The sequence below is a fragment of the Cyprinodon tularosa genome, unplaced genomic scaffold (genome assembly GCF_016077235.1).
Source record: "Cyprinodon tularosa strain WSP-4 unplaced genomic scaffold, ASM1607723v1 ctg25, whole genome shotgun sequence".
In the NCBI taxonomy this organism is placed as follows: Eukaryota; Metazoa; Chordata; class Actinopteri; order Cyprinodontiformes; family Cyprinodontidae; genus Cyprinodon; species Cyprinodon tularosa.
This window is the reverse complement of record NW_024038928.1, coordinates 824,990-851,398: the sequence shown is the minus strand read 5'-3', so window position 1 is coordinate 851,398 and position 26,409 is coordinate 824,990. Positions and strand designations below refer to the sequence as shown.

At 39.5% G+C, this 26,409-nt stretch overlaps 1 protein-coding gene across 1 annotated transcript; it reads left to right on the top strand.

Annotated features, from left to right (window-relative positions):
* Positions 1-1,416: 1,416 nt before the first annotated feature.
* Positions 1,417-25,171, top strand: LOC119785554 (equilibrative nucleoside transporter 1-like). Its single transcript, XM_038288288.1, has 13 exons — positions 1,417-1,631; positions 3,482-3,705; positions 4,960-5,041; positions 10,084-10,250; positions 14,042-14,181; positions 18,310-18,444; positions 18,574-18,671; positions 19,747-19,828; positions 19,904-19,968; positions 22,665-22,773; positions 22,871-22,956; positions 23,068-23,267; positions 24,690-25,171. Exons 2-13 carry the CDS (start codon positions 3,680-3,682, stop codon positions 24,799-24,801), a joined length of 1,302 nt encoding a protein of 433 aa, XP_038144216.1. The 5' UTR covers positions 1,417-1,631; positions 3,482-3,679; the 3' UTR covers positions 24,802-25,171.
* The last annotated feature ends 1,238 nt before the right edge of the window (positions 25,172-26,409 follow it).

Sequence of the window (26,409 nt, the reverse complement as noted above, 5' to 3'; positions counted from 1 at the left end):
AGCAGTTCTTGTTTGACTTTGGAATCAGTTTTGGATTGTTAAACGGATACTTAAAACCCTTTCCCTCTTCTTTTAATTTCTTTTTATTTACTTGTACTTATTTTTGGGTAGTGTTTAGTGCTTGCGTAGTTATTAGATACAGTAATACTGTGTGATATTAGCTAATAAAGGTAACATTGTATATCAACTCGTGGTCTTTTCTGGTTATCCTATGTAGTGAACGATTATCACTCAGGCCAGACCCACCCTCCTATGCTTCAATGTCAACAGAAAACTTACACTGTAAATTTACAAAATATGTACCTGTGAGATCAATGGATCCATCACAAACCTTTAGTATTTGTAGTCTTTAGCAGGGTGGACACTAACCCTCCTTTAAAATCAGGCGCTGATTTGTAGGGCGTATCTGTTTGTCTTCAATTATTCTAAAGAAAAACAGATGAAGAGTGGTCCCCATGTACTTCAGCAGTTTAACCCTAAAGCAGCATAACTACAGAGATAACCTGAGCCACTCTAACCATATTTAACATGTCATCTGTTAATATTGTAAAGAGATATGTTTCTCCTTAGCCAACCCATTTTTTATCGTGCCCATTATCACCCTTATTCTCGACTATTTAAACTACTGAACAAGAGGAAAACATTTCCTTTATTCTCCATGTTATTTACTGAGGACTTATGTTTTTATTTTCCCTAGGAATATAGTGCACAGAAAAGGTTTCCTCTTCCGTGTTTCCAGGACACAACAACCCAGAAAAGAAATCAGAATCATGTTTTTCTTATAAATCTTGCGTATCTTTTTGTAGTAAAAATGTATATTTTCCTACTTCTACTGTTTTTATAATTTCTATACTGTTTTTAAAATATTTATACTTCACTTTTTGTAAATTCCACTTTAAATGTCCTGATTCAAAATGAAGTGGAGCTAGAGTTAGAGTGAATGCTGTATGTAGAAACTTGGCGATTAAAATATGAATCAACACATCTAAACCTAGTAGAAATTAATTAAAAAGTTGTTGTTATTAAGGGTAATCCTGGACAGTACTGGTTATTTCTTAAACTCTGCTGAAATAAAATGTACTTACCTCTGCTCACTGCTTTAACACCAATCCTTGTTCAGTTCCAGAGGTGGATAATCCAGGTTCAGAAAGTGAAAAGCCTGTAGAGATTAATTGCAAGATTACTCATTCCTGGGGCTAATCATCTGGTTAAGTGATTAAGGCTAACAAGACAACATTTTTACTTTCTAGATCTGGATTATCCACCTCTGTATTCCGAGTGGACATTTGAGCTTTTGGGAATTAAAGGTCCCTATTTTAGCATTAATAGAAAGCTTGTAAAAAATGGCTTCACAATGTTCCGTTATCTGTTATTGACTCAGAACCAAAGTCCAGAGAACAGGCTGATATCACAGGTTAAAGGCCGCTGCAGAGGAAGAAGTGATTCTGCTGAGATGGCACCACGCCACGAGGAAAATCTCTGAGACGGGAACGTGACAAACAAAGGAGGAAGGATTTCACAAGCAGCTGCACACGCAAAGAAAGTTACACAGAAAAATCAACAATATCTGCTATGATAACAGGGGAAAGCTGCAGGAAGGATAAACATCTGGCTGCTATCAAACACTGAAGGTAAAACCTGAATGTAGTTTCTGATACGACCTTCCTGCTCTGCTCCTTTCATCCTGTCTGATTTTATTTTAATCATCTAATGACTACAGATTGTGTGAAGGAACCCCGTGTAACATGATCGGTTTAGATTTTCTGAATGAAGCATTTCCTCTCTAGGAATGTGACACATCTAATGACAGGTTTTATATTGCCAATATGTCTCGGTGTTATGACAGCAGAAGGTGCATTTAGGAAACGCTCCGGCAGCAGTCTCTACAGCTGTCAGAACTCAGACTGGCCTTAAAGCTTTCATGGTGGACTGGGCAGGTCTAGGATCTGACAGGAAGCATTTTACAGGTCACTTAAATTAAAGATTTATCTGAATTCGTCAACACTTTCACTTGAGAGTGTTTTGGTGTCAGAAAAGAGCAACATGGAGAAATAGTTTTTTTCTTCATAGAGATAAAAGCACTATTAGTTGAATGGACTACAAGTAATTGAGAGTCACAAGGTCAATGAACAATCATGATCCAAGTTTCTTCACCAGCAGAGCTTTTTATCCCTTTTAGATAAAAAAGAACATAGCTGAAACGTGTATTGCAAGCTGTGACGCAAAATTCATTGACAGAAATCTTTACATTTATTGTTTAAATGTATTAATTATACATATTTTAAAGCATTGGAAAACACAACAAATGTTTGTTTGACCTCCTGCACACAATATTAAAACAAACAAAAATCCATCTTTATCTATTTTTATACATTTTTGGAAAAGCTCCAGGCAGCCACAAGGGGGGCATTAAAGAGCGGTATGCAGCTCTGCAGCCGTGGGTTGCTGACCTGTGCTCTAGGGTGTCTAATCGGCTCTTAAAAAGGTCATTATCATGAGCCAGGTAATCTTAGTAATCCCTGAAGACTCATTTCCTCCTAATTCTCTCAGTTCCAACAACCTTTAGCAGAGCCAATGTATCCATTGTGCACTTTTGTCACAGCAATTATAAAATGTTAATAGCAGTTAGAGTTAATTGTTCACACCTTATCATATTTACGTGTTGATCTGTGTTACGAACCCCCCTGTTGATCTTCTGGGAGAGAAATGTGAGGGTAGGAAGTTGTTAAAAATATTGATTAAAGAACAAGTTGCAGGTTAAATAGGCTCATATTTGAAAACTTTTCTTTAATGTTTAAAGTGTTTTGGCTGCAATAACAAAACATATTTACCAATGAAAATTATATTTCCTAACAAGGTCTCTAAAATCTGTTTTTTTTTAAACAATTCTGGTCATAGAAGGTAACAGACAAAAGTAATTTTTGTTTTTTCAATTGAATGGGGAAAATTAACTAATAAAGAATAAAGAACTCTAATAATTGGCGTTGGGCTAATCAATAAAATCCACTAAAAGAGGTTTGCTACTCCTTCTCGCCTACAATTATAAGAAATTTCAAAATCTAACTAATTAGAAAGCATAAACTCATTCATATTTACATAATCCGCTTGCTGCAGCTAGGTTTCTTTAAGAAAATATATCAGTCTGATTGTCACAGATTAATCCTTACCTAACAAAGCCTTTAAAGAGAGAGAGATCATTGATGTACAGTAAGCAACAGTTAATTATTTTACTTTCTGATTTTTAAAAGTGGTATTTATTTTATCCCAGAATTTGTTTTCTTGATTTTAATCAGTTAAATATGTTCATTCTACTGTTAAAGGTTGAGCAAGGCAAACATAAAAAATCAAAAAGGTACCAATAACTGAGAACAGGCAGTCTAGATAAAAATAGATTGACTTTGGAAATAGAATATAGATGTATTGCCATATGTACAAGTAAAAACTTCCTCTAAAGCTCATCATAGTTCTCTTGATTCTCCAGCAGGTCTATTGATCTACCTTTGATGATCCTCCTGATCATCATCTCGGTCTCCTGGCTCTCCTCCGGTGGTCCTCCAGGTCCAATGATCCTCTGCTGGTTGTCCTCCTGATCCTCCTCGTGCTCCAACACAACCCTTCAGCTCATCTGAATCTCCAGACCCGTTGAACAGTTCATTCAGTAGTTGGTTTCTCAGTGACAATGGCTACCAACTCCCCTAAAGACAAGTAAAGCAGAGAATGACTTCATAATTCATTAGATTTTTTACTGTTTTTTTCTTTTTAGTAGAGTAAACTGTGGTGCAGTTTTGATTGTGCAGTTAAATCTACATAAGTCTTTTTTTCTTAAAATAAGTGCATTTTTTCTTGAATTGAGGAGGAAAGTGAAACATTTTGCCAGTAGAACGGGGCAGTTTACATTTAAAATAAGAAAAATAAATTAGCATTGTCTTATTTCAAGTGCATATTATCTAATTATCTTAATCTAAGAGTGAACATACTAATCCCAAATGGAAAACTATCTTTACCTAATTAAATTAAGGTTAAATATACTTAATTTAAGAAACTTGTACTTATTTCTAGATATTTTTTTCCATGCTAGCATTGTAATCTTATAGCAAAAAGGTTACACTGCAAAAACAATCCAGAAATAGTTTAAAATTTCTTAAATAAAGTGTATTCACCCTTAATTTGAGTACATAAATGGGATAGTTTGCCAATAGAATGAGTAATTTTACTCTTAAAATAAGATAATTAGTTAATGTGCACTTGAAATAAGACAATGCAATTGTGTTTTCTTATTTTAAGTGTAAATTGTCTTGTTCCATTGGCAAAATGTCTCTTTTACAACAGAACAACAGAACAATTGCACTTATTTTAAGAAAAAAATGACTTATATAGATTTAGATTTTTTTGCAGTGTACGGGTTTAAAACTTGGCCTGGGTGATTTCTGTATAGAATTAGTACTATATATTCTCATAATGCATGCAGGGGTTCTCTCTGGGTACTCTCGTTCTCTGCAACAATTCAGAAACATGACTGTTAGGTTGATTGGTGACTCTAAAGGTAAGAGTGCATGGGTGTGCATGGCTGTGCACATCTGTATTGCCCCTGAAATAGATTTGCAGCCTGACCAGGATGTCACCTGCCCCCTTTTTTTGCCCATAGCCTGTTAGAAACAGGTACCAGCCCCATGTGACCCTGATGGACAAGCAGCTAAAGAAGATGGATAATGACCAATACCTCATTTGCAAAAGATCCAATTGCTTCTATAAAAAAAGACAAACGCATCTGAAATTTACTTGACTTGGAACTTTTGTTTATTTGATCAGATGATTGATGGATGGATTGATTGATTGATTAATTGATGGATTACACATATTAATTTCGTAAGCTTTGGAACAGCTAAACCATTTAGCGATAAAGATTTTGAGCTCTCACCTAAAGACTATGATGACATCATTCAGGTTTATTTCCTGCAGGTATTTGGGCGTGTGGATGATATTCTTCATGCTTGGTCTGGGAACCCTGCTGCCCTGGAATTTCTTCATGACTGCTACCATGGTGAAATATTGTCTTCTGTTTGTTTTTTTTACAACACACATTTTACTATACAAGCTTTTACTTTGTAATAGGCTAAGCTAAGGGTGTTGTTAGCATCATGGAACCTGTGCATCTTAGTCCAATCAAAATAGTTTCATCAAAATAACGCAGGACGTATTGCACCTTCTCTCTGACAATTTACTAATGTCTTGAATTAATATTCAAGTTTTATTAATATAATAGCAAATTTGAATGAAACAAACACAACAGTTTTGAGTTTTTTTCTTTTTTTTTACTGTTAGCAACAGTAAAGAAAAAAGTAAATAATAAGTAATATAAAAGGTATTAGCTGAAAAAAATGTGTAACCTTTTTAATAGATTTTGACGTCTTATATTCTATTTCTTACATCCGGGGCAAAAAATTGTAGCCTGACGTAGTCCTACTCAATTCTAGTCAGAATATGAGTCTGATACTACCCCATAGAGGTGTGATTATGGGGCGTGTTTTGAACGAACCAGGAAAAAAAATGCCTCTGCACTCAATTGGATAGACCTACAACCAATAAGAGCAACGGAGTGCGTGACATATGTTAAGCGATGCATAGTTGTTGTCAACAAAAATCAAAGCGTGCAGTTGCACGCCTAGAATAAGAAGATGAGCCTTGATTGCGTTTCTCTGTTCCTCTTTTAAAATTAATTTGCTGTCGATATCTTCTAGAACAGACCTAATAGCAGAATCTACACACCTCAACTCTCAAGCGGCAGCCATTGTTGTTGTCACCCATGCGCGCTTTGGTCACGTGGATGATTACGTTACTGTTGATCAACTGTCCATCATCGTATAAAGCCCGCCCTGACAATTTGATTGGATCCAGAGAGTGGGCAATCATACTCGCGCTACTATGGAGCAGAGCCAGACCGAACTTCCCAACCTCAAACCTTGTGGGCGGGACTAAGTTCGGAATGGCACCCAGGCTAAAAAAATTGTATCATACCCACTGATTTACTGGGACCACCGGTATGTGAATTATGTCGTTGTATTATGGGGTAAGGAACGCATTTGTTTGTATACCCAACATTATTGACACATTATTTGGCAACAGTCTACCTTACAGCTGCAGCTAATATCTGCAATAATCTGGCACTGATGTTTGGTCTGAAGGCAGGTTACATACTAAAAGGCGAAGGTGGATCAGATGAATAGTTGGAGCAGATAGGAGCTACAATTACTGGTATTCAGATTAAGCCTCGATCTACTGTGTGAAAGGAGGAATGATTGCTCATGAATTCCGTTAAGCTACAACTGCAGGGGCTCCCATCTTCCTAAATACCCTGTTTAGACTCAGTTTGTCATGTCTTTAAAGGATTGCGGGCTAGAGATACCTACACCAAGTTCAAGACTATCCAGACTCTGAAGCAATCGAGCGCGACCAGAACCAGTGTCCCTGTTCATTTTCAGGAAATCCCTAACAGGCCTATCTCTTGAGAGAGTATCAATAGCCCTGCACTTCCCCACAATTTAGGAGAAATATTTATCATATAGTGCATGCATATAGATATATCCTACCTACCCTATATGCATTTATAAAATAAAATTTTGATCAAATTCAGGAAACCCAACTATTCACGTCTTAGACTGTACCGCAATCCCTCGGTCTGATTATACAAGTAGTAAAGAAGCTCCCTTAAAAGAGGAGGAAACTTTGAACACTTCCAAGACCATGTTTAGGGGTAACTGCCGTCTGCCCTGATCATCTGGGGGTTTGAGATGAAAGAGCAGAGACACAAAAAACCCAGAAGTAAAATCTGTAGCATGTAAGCATTTTATTAGTTTCTGTAATATCGGTTTCATTTTCTTTGCATGATAGAGAGACAGGCTTTAAAACTAAAGTACAGCACCAGTTTATGAAAGAGGAAATGAAATTATTGATGGTAAATTATTTAATAACCCTAATGCTAAGGGCATGGGATTGAAAAAGTTGCTCTTCCTCTCTCTCCTTTTAGACATGTAACTGTGTTGACTAAATTTCCTTTTGATGAAATAGTTTGTAAAGATTTTTGCCTGCACGTTTAAATGCATGTATTCATAATCCTCATCGGTCCTACCTTGTGGAAGCGTAAAAAACCCCCCCATAAATACTAGGCCACGTGTATCTAGGTAAAAACTGCATCATCACAGGGTTAAAGCTGCATAGTCCATTCAACTTTTTATTTCAAAAACCTTAGTATCACAAATAAATTAAAAGGTAAGTCCTTTAATTTGACATTTTTTATATTTATGCAGCAACATTTTTCTAAAGAATAACATGTACTGCTGGTGTGATTTGTTATTTTTGTGTTTTGCACAGCATTTTTCTCAATTTACTAGCAAAGAAAGCCCGTTTTGTACATTTATAAAAACAAAGAAGGTACAATACTGAGCATGTGTTCAGGGGTAAACACAGAAGCAGCATAATTGCTAAGAAAGTTGAGACAGTTAGCTTTCCAAGAGGGATAAGAATATAGTATGAATGTTAGTGTTTGGTGAGTTTGAAGCTAAAGCTTCAGAGGCGATCAGATGTGACTGCTGAGTTGATGGATTGTGAGTAAACATCCTTATCACTGATATTGTCAGGATTTGGTGTTGGATTGAGGACCCAAAAGCAGAGGCAAGTAGGCAGAGGTGAGTTTAGGTGGGTTTAATGAGGTTCACAGGAACAGAGGCAGGAAAAAAAAAAATCCAACAAAATAACAAACAAACCAGAACCAAGGAGACATCAGGGGAAACCAAACTCTAAGAGCCAGGGAGAGACGAGGTAAGCAGACAGACGTTAGACGAGGACCCAGCAAACAGGAACTGAAGAGGGAGGGCTTTTAAAGGGGACAGAGACAAAGAGAGGGCTAACGAGAGGATTGGAAACAGGTGAGGACAGAGCAGAAAACAGAGCTAGGGATAGAGGACACAAGAGGGCAGCAGAGGACAACAAATGGACAACCTGGAAGACAGGAACTAACAAGAAAACAACAAAATAGTAATTAAACACTAAAACAAGGAGCAAAGTAAAACTGAATACTCTAAATAAACATAACAAAACCAAGACTGTGACAGATATAAGTGATAGCAACACTATTCTTTGTCACTACAGTCTGAATACAAACTAGATTAACTGATAGATTGGTTGGTTGGTTGGTTGGTTGGTTGGTTGGTTGGTTGATTGATTGATTGATTGATTGATTGATTGATTGATTGATTGATTGGTATAACAGACCGATGCGTGAGGTTAGGGGATTTTTCTGTCATAGCTGCTAATATTCAGAAGGCTGCTCGAGATCAGATTCAGTTCAGGGTTCATTATCAACGCATTCATCGGGGATATTGTATTTTTTTTTTACTTTGTAAAATTACTCAAAGAAAGGTAAAGAATTAAGTAAAATACTTTAAGTATCAGTAACTTATATTTTGTTAGTGGAAGAAAGTCCCTCCCTTTCATTTCATAAAGGAAAAGAAGATATATTGGGCTATTGCAGTCCTATGCATAATAAAATAAGACTAAAAAGCTAAACCGGAGGGTGTGTTCCAATTACAGAGGAATCACACTCTTAAGCCTCCCTGGTAATGTCTATTCCAGGTTCTGGAAAGGAGGGTCTGTCGTATAGTCAAACCTCGGATTCAGGAGGAGCTGTTTAGTTTTCGTCCTGGCCGTGGAACACTGGATCAGCTCCATACCCTCAGCAGGATCCTGGCGGGTGCATGGGAGTTTGCCCAACCAGTCTACATGTGTTTTGTGGATCTGGAGAAGGCATTCGACCGTGTCCCTTGGGGGTTCCTGTGGGGTGTGCTCCAGTATGGAGTACCAGGCCCTTTAATAGGGGCTGTTAGGTCTCTGTATGACTGCTGTCAGAGTCTGGTCCGCATTGCCGGCAGTAAGTCGAACTTGTTTCCTGTGAGAGTTTGTCTCCGCCAAGGTTACCCTTTGTAACCGATTCTGTTCATAACATTTATGGACAGAATTTCTAGGCACAGCCAAGGTGTTGAGGGGATCTGTCTTGGTGGCCTTAGGATTGCATCTCTGTTATTCGCTGATGATATAGTTCTATTGGCTTCATCAGGGCGTGATCTACAGCTCTCACTGGAGCGGTTCGCAGCAGAGGGTGAAGCAGCTGGGATGAGAATCAGTGCCTCCAAATCCGAGACCATGGTTTTGAGCCAGAAAAGGGTAGAGTGCCTTCTTCGGGTCGGAGAGAATGTACTGGCCCCAGTGGAGGAAATTATGTATCTTGGGGTTTTGTTCACAAATGAAGGGAAGATGGAACGGGAGATCGACTGGCGGATTGGTGCAGCGTCTGCTGTGAAGCGGGCCCTGTACCGGTCTGATGTGGTGATGAGAAAGCTGAGCCGAAGAGCAAAGCTCTCAATTTACCGTTCCTATCCTACCGGATCCAAGCGGCTGAAATGAGTTTTCGCCATAGTGTGTCTGGGCTCTCCCATAAATATAGGGTGAGGAGCTCAGTCAACCGGGGAGGACTCAGAGTAGAGCCGCTGCTCCTCCACATCGAGAGGAGCCAGTTGAGGTGGCTCGGGCATTTGATTAGGATGCCTCCTGGACATCTCCCTGGTGAGGTGTTCCAGGCACGTCTCACCGGGAGGAGGCCCAGGACACGCTGGAGGGACTATGTTTCTTTGATGGCTTGGGAGCGCCTTGGGATTCCCCGGAGGAGCTGGCCCAAGTATCTGGCCCACGACCCGACCCTGAAAAGTGGAAGAAGATGGATGGATGGATGGATGGATGGATGGATGGATGTAACAGTTAAAAGAAACTAATGTAATTCTAAAGGTATTTCTGGGACATATTTTTTAATTTTAATAGATATCTAGTTTGTTTTTTTTATTCATGAGATTCGTGGTAAATAAAGGATTTCAACTAGTAAATGGTTACCACCAAGAACATGGTAGCAACAGCATCTGGGTTCAAAAACTGACAAGGTTCTTGTGCTGAATAAGATTATATATGTTCCAGCTGAATTGTTGCACTCTTGATCAATATTCTTTGTTCATGGACAGATATGTTATTGTGTCCCTGCAGTACTTCCAGAAACGTCTAAAGGAACCTCTTTCTGCTGAGGTTTCAGTCAATCAGAGTGAGTCGGTACCTCCGAGTGTTTTAGAGGCCAAATTCAACAACGTTATGACCCTCTGTGCCATGCTGCCGCTGCTTCTCTGCACCTGTCTCAACTCCTTTCTGCACTCACTGTGAGTACTACCCTGCAGCTCTGAGAGCTGGACAAGGGCTACATCAAAGTACTATACCGTTTCAATTTAGGTTATTTACCAAGTCACTTTCCCAGAGAAAGAGAAGTTCCATATAGAAAGTCATTTTAATTGACTCAAATGTATTGTATTCCATGCATTTAATATCAACCATAGCTATAAATGGGGAGTTTGTTGTGTCATTTTGTCATGCTTGTGTAGTTAAAAAATTATTTCATCAGTAGATCTGACCTAATACCTCACTTTCACACAAAGCATCTGTCGGTGTCCCCTGACAACAGCCTCCCCTTCCTCTCTGCCAGGACTAAAACTAAAAGAGGAAGATGTGAACATAGTCTTCCAGTGTTATAAGGGGATGAAAGCTCCAGGGCCTGTTAAGGTCTGTCCTCTGAAGTCAAAATGAGCTCTATGTACAACACCACTACCAGGAAGTAGTGGGGTTGAGCATAGAGCCCGTTCTGCTGAAAGGGCATACACACAATGAATACATACAAGGAGTTTTATTTATTGCACATATGGCTACTTGTATTTTGAATTTATTTGATCCCACAAAACCCCAAAATGAATGCATCTTTCTTCTTTGCATTCTTGGCTTATTTTCCCTGCACCCATATTACCTCTTCTGCTCCTGTGCTGACCTGGTTCTGTGCACTCATGTAAACTTTTGTCACTTAAAGGTGGTAACCATTGAAGAAACTAAGAATGGCCCCTGATTGGCTATTCTTAAGGAAGTCCCACCCTTTGAGACTACTCTTAGTCTAACTATATGACCTACACGGTGTATCAGTCTGGTAAAGAACTGGTACAGCTCATTTTCAAAGGCACGACCAACAGCGTCATCTGTTTAGAACCAATCAGATAACTACACATGTGATGTAATAACTCCAAGCGAATGTCCTCTGTTTTGGTCATTGAAACACATCTAATTAATAACTGGTTTAGTGAAATCCTCCTTAAAGCTACAGTGTGTAACTTTTAGCGACAGCTAGCGGTCAGACTGCAGACTGCAGCAACATGAACATCTCCCCCCCACCGCTTCTCCCCCCCAACAGTACGGCGAGCGTTACGGGATAAAATGTCTTCCACGACGTCCGCATCACCTACCTTCTCAAGTGATGAGGTTTGTTTACATAGATAATTTTACAGATAGTATTTCATTAGTCTGTGTAGGGTATAGATTTCATGTAGACTTAAGATAATAAATATACCCGTTATTTTTTCTACATCGTTGTGACGTTTTGGCGATCTCGCAATCGCTAGTTTGTTGGCTCTGCGCTGCCGTAGCGCAAAGATGTCTGCCTCCATGGCTGCGAGACCCGCTCCTATGTAATTATAAATAACGAATTCTAAGGCAACGCAAATATTAAGGTTAAGAGGCTGAGCTCGTAGATGATGATAAATAACATAATTATGTATAATATATTACATTTCTGACTGTATATCCCTGTAATTATTACACACTGTAGCTTTAAATAACTTCCTAAATTTAACACAGTCATGAATGTGTTCTGACAGCAGCACCATTATGCCATAAAATAATGATGTCAAACAAATTTGAAACTTGAATCTATAAGCAGTAAAGCTTGTGGCTTTACTGCTTATAGCACAACATCTACTATTAAACTTTTTTACTTTTATGTCCAGCATTTTGTTACCAAAATTGTTTGTTGATGACAAAGATTGCTCTTGCATTTTGAAGTTCATCTTTACTTAAACATTTTTTAACTCAACATAAACAGCCATTCACTTAAATATGCTTCTACTGTTAGCCACAACCAGAATGAAAAAAGTGGCGTCTGAAGAGGCAGAATTTCCTGAAAAGGAGTCAATCACAGGAGATTATTTTCTCCAGTTGGCAAACACCCTCAAAGTGACAAAAGCTGAGAGGATCAAGCAGAGAGATCCACGTGCAAAAAGGGCAGGAGAGACTGCAGGAATTTGGAAGACAAGCCCCGATCGCAGAGAAGGAGTATTTGCTAATGAAAGTGACATATGGGTGTCTTGTGGTATTGAGTGTTCTCATATAAAGTGTTGAAAATGTTCATAGAGAGAATTCTATGCATGTGTTTATTAAATATAACTGTTTGTATGCATATTCATTGTGAATGTGCCGTTTTGGCAGAATTCTGACTTAATAATCTCCTCTGCCTGAAAAAAACTGTTCTTAAGACCTAACAGCAATAACCTTCAGCCTCTGATAAAAAAACAGACAAAAAAAATTCACTAATGTTGTTGCATCACATGTCAGGTCTTGTGAGAACGTGTCCAAATCATGACCCTACGCTCAAAAATACATTACAGACTGGTTGGCAGTAGATCAACAGCCAGACCTCTCATTGTCATAAGGCGAGGACAGAGGGACCCAGTATTCAAGGAGAGACAGTCAGTCGGAAAGTTCAAAACATTTATTAAATAAACAAAACAAAAGCGGAGCTGTGGCTCGCGGACACTGGAGGCGGGGGGGTGGTGCACCGCCCAATCTCAGACACTCTAGGGGAGAAACACAGGTAAGTGGCCACGATCATCTGACTGAAGATGATGTTCTCAGTGAGTCACTTACCTGGTTTAGCAGTTCAGTCCATACCCTTGAGGGGTGCAATTCAGCCGATGGGCTGACAGCTGACGCAGCTCGCGTCACCCAGAGTGTCCCCAGTGCTGCAGCTCCGGAGTTGGGGGAAGCCAATCCTGATCAGGGATGCAGATCAGGCAGGAACAGACAGAACAGGTTGCAGATGAGGCAGGAACAGAACAGGTAGCAGGATCCAGGCTTCCAGGCTTTAACAGAGCTCCGGGACAGGAGGGTTCAGAGTCTGACTGGGACCAGAAGCATGACCAGGTGGTCACGCACAGGAGCAGACAGGATCAGGTGCAGATAGGCAGACTCAGTGGAAGAGGGTAGCCGAGACAGGACGTGGAACCATAACTTGAAGCAGGACTTTAAACTGGTCTCCTCCCTGGAGCCAGGCTTACTGAGATAAAAACTGAACCTCCTCACATATTGAGCCAAAAACCCAGAGGACTCCGCAGGGGAGGAACAGTGGATAATCAGGAGATGAGACAAACACAAAAACCCTCTTTCCACTGGCCGCCAGGATCCAGGACATGAACCATAAAATAAAACTGAACAGATAGACTAACAAAAAGACAAGTAATGATCTGGAACTGAATGCTCAGGCTGAACTGAATATAACCAAGAGGAAACAGGTGAGAGGAATAAATTATAATTGAGGCAGGGAGGGAAAACGACAGGTGAAAGGAATTACTAATTAAGGGAGAGCAAACAGGCCAGATCATGACACTCATGTGCCCTGGATCAAATTTACTGCATAAAACCAGAACCAAAAATGTAGAAGCAGCTAGTAGTTCTTATGCTCAACTGTGAAAGTGTTTTTTTTTTTATTTTTTTTTAATCCAGGTTAATCCGGAGTATATTTAAAAATCTATGTATAGCCTTTTTATGAGTGATAAAGATCATTCCTCAAATTATCTTTTTGGTGTTTTTAGAATTTAAACATTATTTCATTCTTTATTTCATTGTCTAATTCATCTAAAGTCCTTTGAATTGTCCTTATACGTACTATAAACTTCCTTTGGCTTCATTGTTAAAAAATTTCCACATCAATTATCTAAACTTCATAAACTCAGCTTGACGTGTCGTTTTATTGTTTTGTCTTATGAGTGAGACTTTAGTGCTGTGATGTTTTAAGGTGTTTTATAGATAAAGTTGGATTTGAATGGATTCAAACTTTTCCTTCTTCCTCTGATTCTATCAGCATTCCTCAGCGTCTGCGTGTGATGGGAAGTCTCTCCGTCATCATGATTGTCTTCATCATCACTGCCATCCTTGTCAAAATTCCTCTAGAGCCGCTGCCTTTTTTTTCCATAACCATGGTGAAGATCATAATCATCAATTGTGAGCCTGTTTGACTTATTTCTAAGCTTCCTTTTGGGGTCTGAGGTGAGGTTAGTTAATGAGGGACAAGCAACAAGTAAAAGAAGGAAGATAAATCATTGGCTGTGGTCAACTGTTCATAAACATGAAAGATATTATTATAAATCTGTATTATGTATTATTCAGTGTAATATAAATACAAGGGTATAAAATTACTTAAATAATTAATAAGCATCATTGTGAAAACTGAGCAAAAACGTAAAGTAGAGATGCTCGAGAGCTTCAGAACGGTGCTCTGCTGCCCCGCAAAATGGAAAAAAATAGTTAAGATTTGTTGTCTGAATCCAGAATAACCTTTCCTCTCTGCACCAATCAGAACACATCTTATTTGGTATGGCAATGAGAAACAAAAAAGTTGCTTTTGCACAAAATTTCCATGACGATTGAATGGAAATATGGATATGTTCATATTGCAATATATGCTTTTCTTGCCATTAGACTAGTCTGCTGTAACTATCTCTATAGTTTGATCAGCAAAATCCATTTCTATGGTCTTCAGCTAGTTCAAAATGATGCTTCACATTTACTAACTGGCAAAAAATGACAACTTTTAAGAATTCAATTAAAATAATTCAGAAATCCAAAAGATTATCCCAGAGGATCGGAACGAAAAATCTTGAATTTAGTCAGGAGTTTAAGGGAGCTTGAAAGACCACCTTAAACAAGGAAGAGCAACAGTCTGAGTTAGTTTTGCAAACCCACATCAGCAAGCTAAACGCAGCACTAGAACAACTACATTTGACGCTCGCACATTAAATTATCTGCTTGGTGAGCCAGATGAAACAGAGGCATAGCAATGCAACCCAGAACTCTGACACTGGGAAATTTAGGGGCTTTTGCAATATGATATGCCAACTTATATGAGAGGCAAACTTTAAAGGACAATGTATAAATAATTTTGCTTTATGGGCAAAAGTAAAGTATTGCTTTCACAAATGCATATTCTGCCAAAGCCTAATTGCAATCGCTATAAACGGGAAGGTGTTCCAATTGCTAAGAATGAGCTTTTTATTTATATACACATGAACAAATTAGTTGTTACCCCTCATTAAAAAAAACACAATGTTTACATTAATAACTTGATACTGACAAAAGTAATAATAAATAACAATTATATGAAAATGAAGAAATGGAAGTCAAACATTGCTTTCAACCCATGCTAAACAGAATGATTTCAAAAAAATTTGTGATGAAACATGTCTGGAGAAAAATGACGGTACCCCAAAGAAAAGAATGAAAACAATGGACCAAAGGGACATGTTAAAGGAAGGTGTTAGCACTAGTGTTGCACCTATACCAGTATCGGACGGGGCCTCGATACTGCCCTAAAATGGTGGTATCGGTATCGGTATCGGCGAGTACCAACAAATAGGGCACCGATACCATTTTGAGAGCCATAAGTTTTTTCAACTACTGTCACCCACTCCTGGTAGGCAATAAAAAGTTCTACTGGTTTCACTTTGTATTAGATTTGTTCCTGCTTCACAAAGGTAGGCAGCAGCTTGACAAAGCCATGATGGCAATTATTTTATATTATTATGGTATCGGTATCGGCCGATACTGCACAGCCAGGTATCGGGTATCGGGCCAAAAAATGGCATCGGCGCAACACTAGTTAGCACTAACTACAATCTTGTGATCTAAAGGGCTACAGATAGTCACTGACACTGTGTTATTTGGTGACATGGTGTGTGCAACAGTCAACATGGACCAGTGGAAGCGAAGGAAAGAGTCATCTCAGGACATAAGAAAGGAAATTACAGAGACGTATGTTAAAGGGGTCAGAGAATGCTTATATAGGGTATCTGGTGCTGGTCCTTATGGTCTCTGAATAGGGTGTGTAATTTTGGTTTGGCAGAAAATGGCATATTTGCTGTTCTATGAGCCCTAATGCAAGCCTGGTTAAAAGCCCTGAAAGAAACGACAGGTTTTCTTCCTGTTATGGCATGCTCATGAATATTTGGATGAGCTGTGCGCTGATTGGTTGGCTTACAACAAGCTGAGCTGCTGAGTAACGATGTATCATAGCAGCAAGTACTTACTCGCTGAAACATCAAATTGTTAATATGGTAGGGTGACCAGACGTCCTCCTTTTGTCATGAAACGGAGACAGATGGACCCAGTATTCAAGGAGAGACAGTCAGTAGGAAAGTTCAAACGTTTATTAAATAAAACAAAAAAAAAGTGGAGCTGTGGCTCGTGGACACTGCAGGCGGGGGTTGGGGCACCGCCCAATCTCAGACACTCTGTAGTGGGAGAAACACAGTTAAGTGACCACGATCATCTGACAGAAGATTATCTGAGTTGGTCACTTACCTGGTTTAGCAGTCCAGACCAAGAATGTCCCAAGTGCTGCAGTTCCAGAGGTCAAGCTGGAAGCCGATCCTGGTCAGGGATCCAGAACAGACAGGAACAGGCAGGATCCAGATCAGGCAGGAACAGAAACAGGTGGCAGGATCCAGACTTCCAGGCATCCACAGGCTCCCAGGAGGGTTCAGAGTCTGACTGGGACCAGAAGCATGACCAGGTGGTCACGCACAGGAGCAGACAGGATCAGGTGCAGACAGGCAGGCTCAGTGGAAGAGGGTAGCCGAGACAGGACGTAGAACCGGAACTTGAAGCAGGACTTTAAACTGGTCTCCTCCCTGGAGCCAGGCTTACTGGATAAAAACTGAACCTCCTCCCATAATGAGCCAAAAACCCAGAGGACTCCTTGGGGGAGGAACAGTGGACAATCAGAAGACGAGACAAACACAAAAACCCTCTTTCCACTGGCAGCTAGGATCCAGGACATGAACCATAAAATAAAACTGAATAGAAAGACTGAGAGAAAGACAAGTAATGATCTGGCACTGAATGCTCAGGCTGAACTGAATATAAACCAGAGGAAACAGGTGAGGGGAATAAATTATAATTGAGGCAGGGAAGGAAGAGGGCAGGTGAGAGGAATTACCAATTAGGGAGGAGCAAACAGGCCAGATCATGACACCTTTTCCTTAGCCTGGACACAGGCCACAGCCATGCTTCCCCCCGCCTGCCTTACTGGCCCCCAGCCGCCCTTTTCCGGCTGAGGACGGGCGGCTCATGGCTCTCTGCTGAGGTCCGGACCAGTCAGCGGCCCTGCAGTCGACACTTCATATCTGAATCTACAGTTTCAAATGAAATCTCCAGACTATGAGGGATTCCAGAAAAAAAATTTGCATTAGTTTCAAAAGTTTTGGTCTCAGTCGCAGGTCATGAGCCAAAACACACAGCTAGAAAGAGCCAAGAATGGCTGAGAGGAAAACATCAGACTGTTCTAAAGTGGCCTTAAGGAGCCTTGAACTAAATCCAATTGAGCATCTTTGGAAAGAGCTGGAACAGACAGTTTGGAATTGGCAGCCTTCTGACCTGAGACACCTGGAGCAGTTTGCTGAAGAGGAGTGGATCACAATACCTTCTGAGACGAGCAGAAGTCTGACTGACAGGAACTGATTGATTCAAGTGATCGACTCAAAAGGATGGTTAACAACAGTTTAAACGAGATTTTAAAAACAAAGTTTGAAATCCTTTTGTTAAAAAATGGTTGAAAAGCAATTTCTGACTTTCATTGTGCATTTTCATAGCATTTTTGTTTGTTATTATTTTTGTTAAATTCAAGTTATTTTTGTGACCATTGTAGGTTTTTCTTTCATTAAAGGAGGGGGACCATCAACAAGAAAAAGGGTAAAGACCCAACTTTGTGCTTGGTTTCGACCAGTGAGCCTGTTATGTGTTGGTCTGAGGGCCTTACCAGCATCTTAGCTAAGAAAATTCAAAAAATAATCAAGAAACTGGTGAAAGAAGCCCAGACTGGTTTCCTAATGGCTACCGTGGCAGAAGAAAGGTGACGGGAAATTAATCTACAGCCTCTCTCCATCTCTATTGTCTGTCCATCAGCCTCTGTCAAATCTGCAAGTGAAATTTTATCCATAGAACAGCTCTTCCCAAATTGAAAATTCTCAAAGTCCACTACATTTGGTTGCACTGTACGTGTCACAGTGTAGTGACAATAAAGTTGAGTTCTATTCTATTCTTTATCATGATATGTATCTGCTTGTTTGTTCACAGCCTTCGGTGCAGTGCTGCAGGGCAGTCTCTTTGGGATGGCCGGTTTGCTTCCAGCTTCATACACGACTCCCATCATGAGCGGCCAAGGCCTCGCTGGCACCTTTGCTGCCTTTGCAATGATCTGCGCCATTGCAAGTCTGTTCAATAATCTTTCGATAACTGTTCACAGCCTCGCAATATCATCTATTATGGCAATTTTCTGATTGGATTGTTTATCGTTTTTTCATCACTTCTTCCATCTCATGCTATCTTTATCTGTTGCAGGTGGTTCTGAGATGGAGAGTGCAGCATTCGGTTATTTCATCGTAGCCTGTGTAGTCGTTTTCCTGTCCATCCTGTCCTATATCATGTTACCAAAATTGGTAAAGTCAAACTTCTGTATCACACCTTCAGCCTTTTTTTTTTAGCTCAATTTGTTTTTGGCACCTGTAAAATATACTGGGCTGTGTTTATTTCCAAGAAGAGTAAACATAACCCTAATCCAGCTTAGCTTAGCTTAGTCTAGTCTAGGCTAAATAAAACATATGCAGTCAGCATACCAATAGCTATTTATAGGAGAGAGAGAATTAACCATTGGAATACATTAGCCAGTGAATCATATAAAGGAGAATATTAAATCACCACCAGCAGGAGTCCCAGAATGCTGTCACAGCTGAACAGAACCAGGCCAGATGGAGTTAGCAAAAAGAAAACAAATACAACATGAAGCAAAGATTCAAAGCAGCTGCAAATAATGTAAAAGTTGAAGAGTATAAGTAGAATGCAGCAAGGTGAGGAAATGTTGTCCCTATGTTCTCCAGCAACCTAGGGCTACAGCAGCGCACCAATAACTCAGTATAACCTGAGACACTCTAACTATAAGCTTTATCAAAAAGAATATGTTTAGGCCTGGTCTTAAAAGTAGACATGGTGTCTGCCTCATGGACTGAAACTGTTAGTTAATTCCACAGGAGAGGAACATGATAACTAAAAGATCTGCCTCCCATTCTACTATTAGAAACTCTAGGAATGACTAGTAAACCTGCAGATTGTGAGCGAAGAGCTCTGTATGGAACATAAAGAACAATTTGATCTCTGATATAAGATGGATCTATTATGTTATTTAGGGTTTTATAAATCCAAAGAAGGGTTTCAAATTCTATTCTGGATTTAAAAGCAACCAAAGGAAGGGAAGCTAAAAGAGAAGAAATAAAATCTTCTTGAATTTCAATAGGCTGGTAAAGGTGTGGAAGAAAATTAAAACCAGAGAGCTGAGAGTTAAATTTTTCAAAAAGGTAGAATTGAAAAAAAAAAAAAATTAGGAGCAATATAATCTTTTTGTATGCCTGTGCATTGTTCATGAATCGTATTGAATTATTCTTTTGTTTTGTTTTGTTTTTTAGCTTGAAAAAGTATCTTGTACGTTTGATTGTTAATGTCTATAAACTTTCATTTCAGGAGTTCTTCCAGTTTTTTCAAGAACAAAACAGAAAACCAACTTCGGATGATGAGCAAAATGCAGTTACCCTGATGAACACGGGTATGAAACTAAATTCATCACCTGGAAGGTCAGGTCAGAAAAATAAATCTGATTTTTTGAGTTATTGATTCTCAGAGCTTAAAGATGCTACAACTGATGAGACGGACCAGAGCATCTCCATGATGAAGATTTTTAAGAAGGTCAGACATTAAATCTATACTATTAGCTTACTGGTGCTCGATCATACAATAACATCAGTGGTGAAACTGAAAAAAAATATAAATCGGAAATCTATGCCAAGACTAATTTTTTGTTCTTTGGCTCGATCTTTTGCTGTGTCTTAGTTCATATGTAAGCTGAAGATTCACAGTCTATGTGAGAACATAAATTCAAAAGCAGACAGGAGATGGGCTCCACTAGTTTGTTACTCAAAGAAACTCTTTTTGCTCCTCAATACCAAAACCATTAGGAAAATTGTACGCTCCAACTCTGAGAACAGTTTGAGCATGATTTCAATTACAATTCAATTTCAATTTATCTTTATTGTCATTGTCACAAGAACAACGAAATTTTAAAAAGTGCCATCGATCGATCAGTGCATATGCTTAAAAAAACAAAAATCACTGTCACCACCATTTACACATAATATAAGAAATAAATAGCAATAACTGATAAAAACAACTAATAAGAATAGTACATTCTCACACACATCATCCATGATGATTAATGGTTATTTTTGGTTGCATTTAGTTTTGTTATTGCTGTCGGGTAAAAACATTTGAAAAATAAAGGTACATCAAAATCAGAATCAGGTTTATTGCCAAGTAGGTTTGCACTTTGACTGAATGTTGATGGTGCAGACAAATTACATATATATACAATATAAAACATACATAAACCCATTGAAAAGAGAGTTTCTAGCGAAAGAACCTGGAATGCTAACTTTTGGGATCTGGAGAATGTTTTTTTTAATGATGCACAATATCTGATCTTCTATAGTGAAACTAATGATACTACTAATACTAAAAATTATAATATTATTAATAATAACAAATCCCACGGGTTTTAAAAAGCAATTTAATCCAAGCTTACCGTGTCCACATACAGTGGGGACTATATGGTCCTAAAACATGACTGTTAGGTTAATTGGCTTCTCTGAATTCTCCTTAGGTGTGAGTGTGTGTGTGAATGGTTGTTTGTCACTGTGTTGCCCTGCGATGGACTGGCAACCTGTCCAAGGTGTACCCTGCCTCTCACCCGTAGACACCAGCACCCCTCATGACCCCAGATGGGATTAAGCGTGTCAGAAAATGGATGGATGGATTGACCGTGTTTCAACAGCTAAACGCCTTTGTAACAATAACAAGCCACTGCTCACCACAATACAAAGACTCTTGTTAGGGTGTTCTGTGACATCTGTATAAATGCAGACTGTGGAAAAAACAGTGTGCTGATGTTAATGGACCGGCATTCAGCACTGTTGATCACTACATTTTGCTAAAGTACTTGGAAAATGGATCGGCCTTTCTGGTCCAGCACTGGGCTGGTTTAAATCCTTTTTTGTGTCAATAGGTAACTTTACATCAGAGACCAGAAAATTCACATATGGCGCTCCCCAAGGATCCACCTTAGGGATCCTATACCTATTCAATATCTACTCTCCCCCAGACTCATATTTTAATAAATCACATAACATAAGTTACAATAACTATGCAGATGCCACCCAGCTGTACATCACTATGTCACCAGATTACTATGAACCTAATCAAGTTCTAGATAAATACATTGAAGAAAACAACACATGTATGTGCCAAAATTTTCTTCAGCCAAATCAAAACCGAAATGAAGTAAAAGCTTTTAACTCAAAAAAGAGCTTTAAAAAGTTAGTACCCAACTTCAGTTCATCCAGCCAGAAAGCAACAAATCAGGCTCTAAATCTGGGTGCAGTGATGGACTCAGACCTGAACCTTCAGAGGCTCATAAAGACAGGAACAAATTCAGCCTTCTATCACCTAAAGAAAAATGTATTCACACTTCGTGTTTTAACTTTAAGATGATGTGAAACTCAGCTGCCTGCATCCTCACTAATATTAAGAAAATTGAGCACATCACCCCATTGCTTAAATCGTTACACTGGCTTTCTGTATCTCAGAGAATAGACGGATTTTTTAAAAATCAGTCTATAAATCATTAAATTTCTTAGCTCCAAAGGCCTTCTGGCTCCATCCTACTTTGCAGAACCCAGACCAAACTGGAAAAAGCAGCAATTAGTTCTTATGATCAACTGATCTGGAATGAACTCCCAGAAAACTGTGAATTTCTGAAATCCTCAGTTGCTTTAAATGAAGATCAAAGATGAATTTTGACTGTGCAATCTAAATGTTATTAGTTGTTTTCAGTATTACCTTTGTACCATTTTCTTAATCCTGTTGTCTTATTTTAAATATTTTATCAAGAATTCCATGTTTTTTCTTATATATAATCTACTTTTTTAATATTTCACTTTTATTCTTTTCAACCATTTGTGTTGATTATATGCCACTGCAATATAGTTTTCTATTTCTCATGTACAGTACAGCACTTAAATTTTTTCACACCCGTGAAATGTTTTAGATAGATGAACTTTCCTTAACTTGCCTCAAAATCTGATGGAAAAGAGTTATAGGAGAAATTTTAAACCAGCCAATGAATAAAGCTTTTTTACAATTTTACATTTGTTCTTGTTGATCTGCAGTATTGTTTTTACCTTGTCGTTGTAAAAAGATGCTGAACATTTCCCACCAGTGTTTGCACACAAACTAACATCAGAAATGCTGTAACTTTTGCCCCTTAAGCTCTGGATAACATGTGACCTTTTGAACCTGAGCTCTTTTTAACCTGAAGTTTTCATCCTCAGATTTGGGTCCTGGCGTTGTCGGTCTGCTGCACCTTCACCGTCAGCATCGGCATTTTTCCTGCCATCACCTCTGACACTAAATCCACTCTTGCTAATGGAGGCCCCTGGGGTTAGTCATCCCTCGCTGTTCACATGACCTCTTACACATCTGCCTCAGGTGTCAACTGGCTCTCAGGGTGATTGACCTTCCTGTTTGCCTTTCCCAGAGCGATACTTCATCCCTGTCAGCTGCTTCCTGCTCTTTAATCTGTGTGACTGGACTGGGCGGAGCCTAACAGCTGTATGCATGTGGGTAAGTTACTGACTGGTTGGCGATCTTCTATATTCAATCAATAACCTGATCAGTTACCAGTCGACGGCCAGACTGATTATCAATAAGCTCATGACATTTCTCTCTCTGCAGCCAGGTAGAGACAGCCTGGTCCTCCCCCTCTTCATTGTGGCTCGGGTGCTCTTCATTCCTCTCTTTATGCTGTGTAACGTTCAGCCTCGCCTCCATCTGCCAGTCTACTTCCAACACGATGGCTACTTTATCGCCTTTATGGTTCTATTTGCCTTCAGTAATGGCTACCTGGCCAGCCTCTGTATGTGCTATGGACCAAAGTAAGAAACCGACAAAACACACGGCTAGAAAAATCTAAAAGTTGTTGATTAGAAATCCACGGGGGTGAGAGTAAAATAATCTTCCAATTTTTCTCCCAAGACCTTTGATCTGAATGTATTTTCTGAGATGTTTTATAAATTCTTAACATTTTAAATAAATTATATCAGATATTAGTCGGGCTGCTCAGTGGCGCGGTGGGTAGCGCTGCTGCCCTGCAGCAAGAATATTCTGGGTTCGGATCCCAGTCCGTCTTTCTGCATGGAGTTTGCATTTTCTCCCAGAGCATTTGTGGGTTCTCTCCAGGTTCTCCGGCTTCCATCCACAGTCCAAAAACATGACTGTTAGGTTAATTGGCTTCTCTAAATTCTCCTTAGTTGTAAGTGTGTGCCCGTATTCAACTGGAGATGGGCAGAAGCACCCATCGAGACCCTGCTTTGGATAAGCATGACGGAAAATGGATTAATTTCAGATGAGAAAATCCTGCAACCAAGATGTGCAAGCAGTGGCGTTTTCCTTTTGGGAAGAAATGAATGATGAGATTTGGTATTCCGTCAGTCAGTTAGTGGGTTTTATATGAAGCAAATCCCAAATGAAATAAAACAAACAATGAATAAAGTCAAGCTTAAAAGGAACTCATAAGTCTGGCAGATCTAGATTTTTAGTGGTTTTCTTTCTATCCAGGACATGCACAGAAGGAAAACGTGGCGGTATGCTTTAAAACATGATGTAAAAAGAGGAACCAAATTCTGTAAGGAAAATTATCTTAACACAACACCTGTGCAGAGGGTCAAGGTCAAGGATCTCATTCTGGTCTGGTGTGAATAATTATGTGGGCACTTTATTTCCATTGCGAGTGTCGCATGTTGCCGACTGATCATTTCTTTGATTAGAGTTAAGCCGTACTTTTGAAATCTGCCTCACAAACAGATGTGTGCGCAGATTAGTCTTTGCTTTTATTTAATGGCTACTTTTTTGCCTGCAGGCGTGGCATCAAAATTAGGACTCGAAAATTAAATATTTGATTTCTGGGAGAAACTGAAATTTTAGAAGTGGATCCAATCGATTTTTAGTGCCAACTCTACTCTTGGAGGCTGACACGTGTCCTCCTGTCACTGGGATCACCTTTAGAAAGTATTTAAGTTTTTTCAACTTCGCTTCCCTTCACAGCTCAAATCTTATAGAGCGGCGTCCTTGTTCCTAAAAGGGCAACAGTAACATATTCCAAAATACTCTGATTGGCTTTTAGGAAGAAGCCAATGAGATATTTGACATAAAGCAATAATGTATATAAGTCTGCTAAAGCAACCAGACATTATACATTTTCTAAAATTGAAGTAGATTGATGTGGCAGACAATGTATATATAAGTTTCAAATATTAATATGACCTCTTACACTGACATTTTGTTTTGATGTTCTGCAGGAAGGTTCTACCTCATGAAGCGGAAACTGCTGGAGCTATAATGGCTTTCTTCCTGTCTCTGGGTTTGGCTTCAGGAGCTGCTGCCTCCTTCCTGTTCAGGGCACTGGTCTAACTGGGACACCTTCATATTAATCTTCTTTTAATGGACTGGACTTTATTTTCTACCTTAAAGCGATCCGTCGTAACTGGTTGACTGTTATACTGGGTATGACCAGATGAAGATCTGTTGGCTGATATAACAAGGATGAACATAATGACGTATTTTACACCTTTTCTAACGATGGTGCTGTTTATTATGTGTTTTTTTAAGTATATTTAAATATTTTAAACTTGGAACATTATAAACTGTTCCAGAATATAAAGAACGTCTGATATTTAACATCAAGCCTACTATATCTTTAAAGGTAATTTTCATCAGTTTGAAATCAGAGTGTTTAAAAGTTAAAATGCAAATAAATAAATCTGAATGGCAAAGACAGACTTAAGAAAAGGAATGAATCAAACTTAAATAAAAAAGAAAATCAAGAGTAAAAAAAACAGAAACATGAACATATAGTTTAAAAAAAGAACACGACAGTCCATGTAAAGAAGAGATAAAAATATTGCTGAGTCCTGCTTTAATCAGAACTACTGTACCTTCCAACAAAGTCAAGATTACAGAAAACTCTCAACAGTCTGTCATGAAATGAAGACAGATGGACCCAGTATTCAAGGAGAGAAAGTCAGTAGGAAAGTTCAAACGTTTATTAAATAAAACAAAAAAAAAGTGGAGCTGTGGCTCGTGGACACTGCAGGCGGGGGTTGGGGCACCGCCCAATCTCAGACACTCTGTAGTGGGAGAAACACAGTTAAGTGACCACGATCATCTGACAGAAGATTATCTGAGTTGGTCACTTACCTGGTTTAACAGTCCAGAACAAGAATGTTCCCAAGTGCTGCAGTCCCAGAGGTGATGCTGGAAGCTGGTCCTGGTGAGGGATCCAGAACAGACAGAGCAAGCAGAATCCAGATCAGGCAGGAACAGAAACAGGTGGCAGGATCCAGACTTCCAGGCATCCACAGGCTCCCAGGAGGGTTCAGAGTCTGACTGGGACCAGAAGCATGACCAGGTGGTCACGCACAGGAGCAGACAGGATCAGGTGCAGACAGGCAGGCTCAGTGGAAGAGGGTAGCCGAGACAGGACGTAGGAACCAGAACTTGAAGCAGGACTTTAAACTGGTCTCCTCGCTGGAGCCAGGCTTACTGGATAAAAACTGAACCTCCCCCCATATTGAGCCAAAAACCCAGAGGACTCCGCGGGGGAGGAACAGTGGACGATCAGGAGACGAGACAAACACTAAAACCCTCTTTCCACTGGCTGCTAGGATCCAGGACATGAACCATGAACTAAAACTGAACAGACAGACTAACAGAAAGACAATTAATGATCTGGCCCTGAATGCTCAGGCTGAACTGAATTTAAACCAGAGGAAACAGGTGAGAGGAATAAATTGTATTTAAGGCAGGGAGGGAAAACGGCAGGTGAAAGGAATTACTAATTAGGGAGGAGCAAACAGGCCAGATCATGACACACTCAGCTGTTTCAGGTGAACCCTGAAACAGTAAGGACAGCCAGAGTGGCGGTTGTGCTAATTCCGCTGAGTTATATCGGAACATGGTTTCAAATAGTCCACAGAAACACATTTGTGATTACTCCAAAACTCCATAGGCTCCCTCTCC

What these genes read in the sequence shown, in the direction of transcription:
- LOC119785554 (XM_038288288.1), top strand. Translation starts at nt 3,680, where the DNA reads ATGGCTACCAACTCCCCTAAAGACAA. An exon ending in AATGATCTGCGCCATTGCAA is followed by an intron (nt 18,445 to 18,573) that starts GTCTGTTCAATA and finishes TATCTGTTGCAG; the next exon opens with GTGGTTCTGAGATGGAGAGT. An exon ending in ATATCATGTTACCAAAATTG is followed by an intron (nt 18,672 to 19,746) that starts GTAAAGTCAAAC and finishes CTTTCATTTCAG; the next exon opens with GAGTTCTTCCAGTTTTTTCA.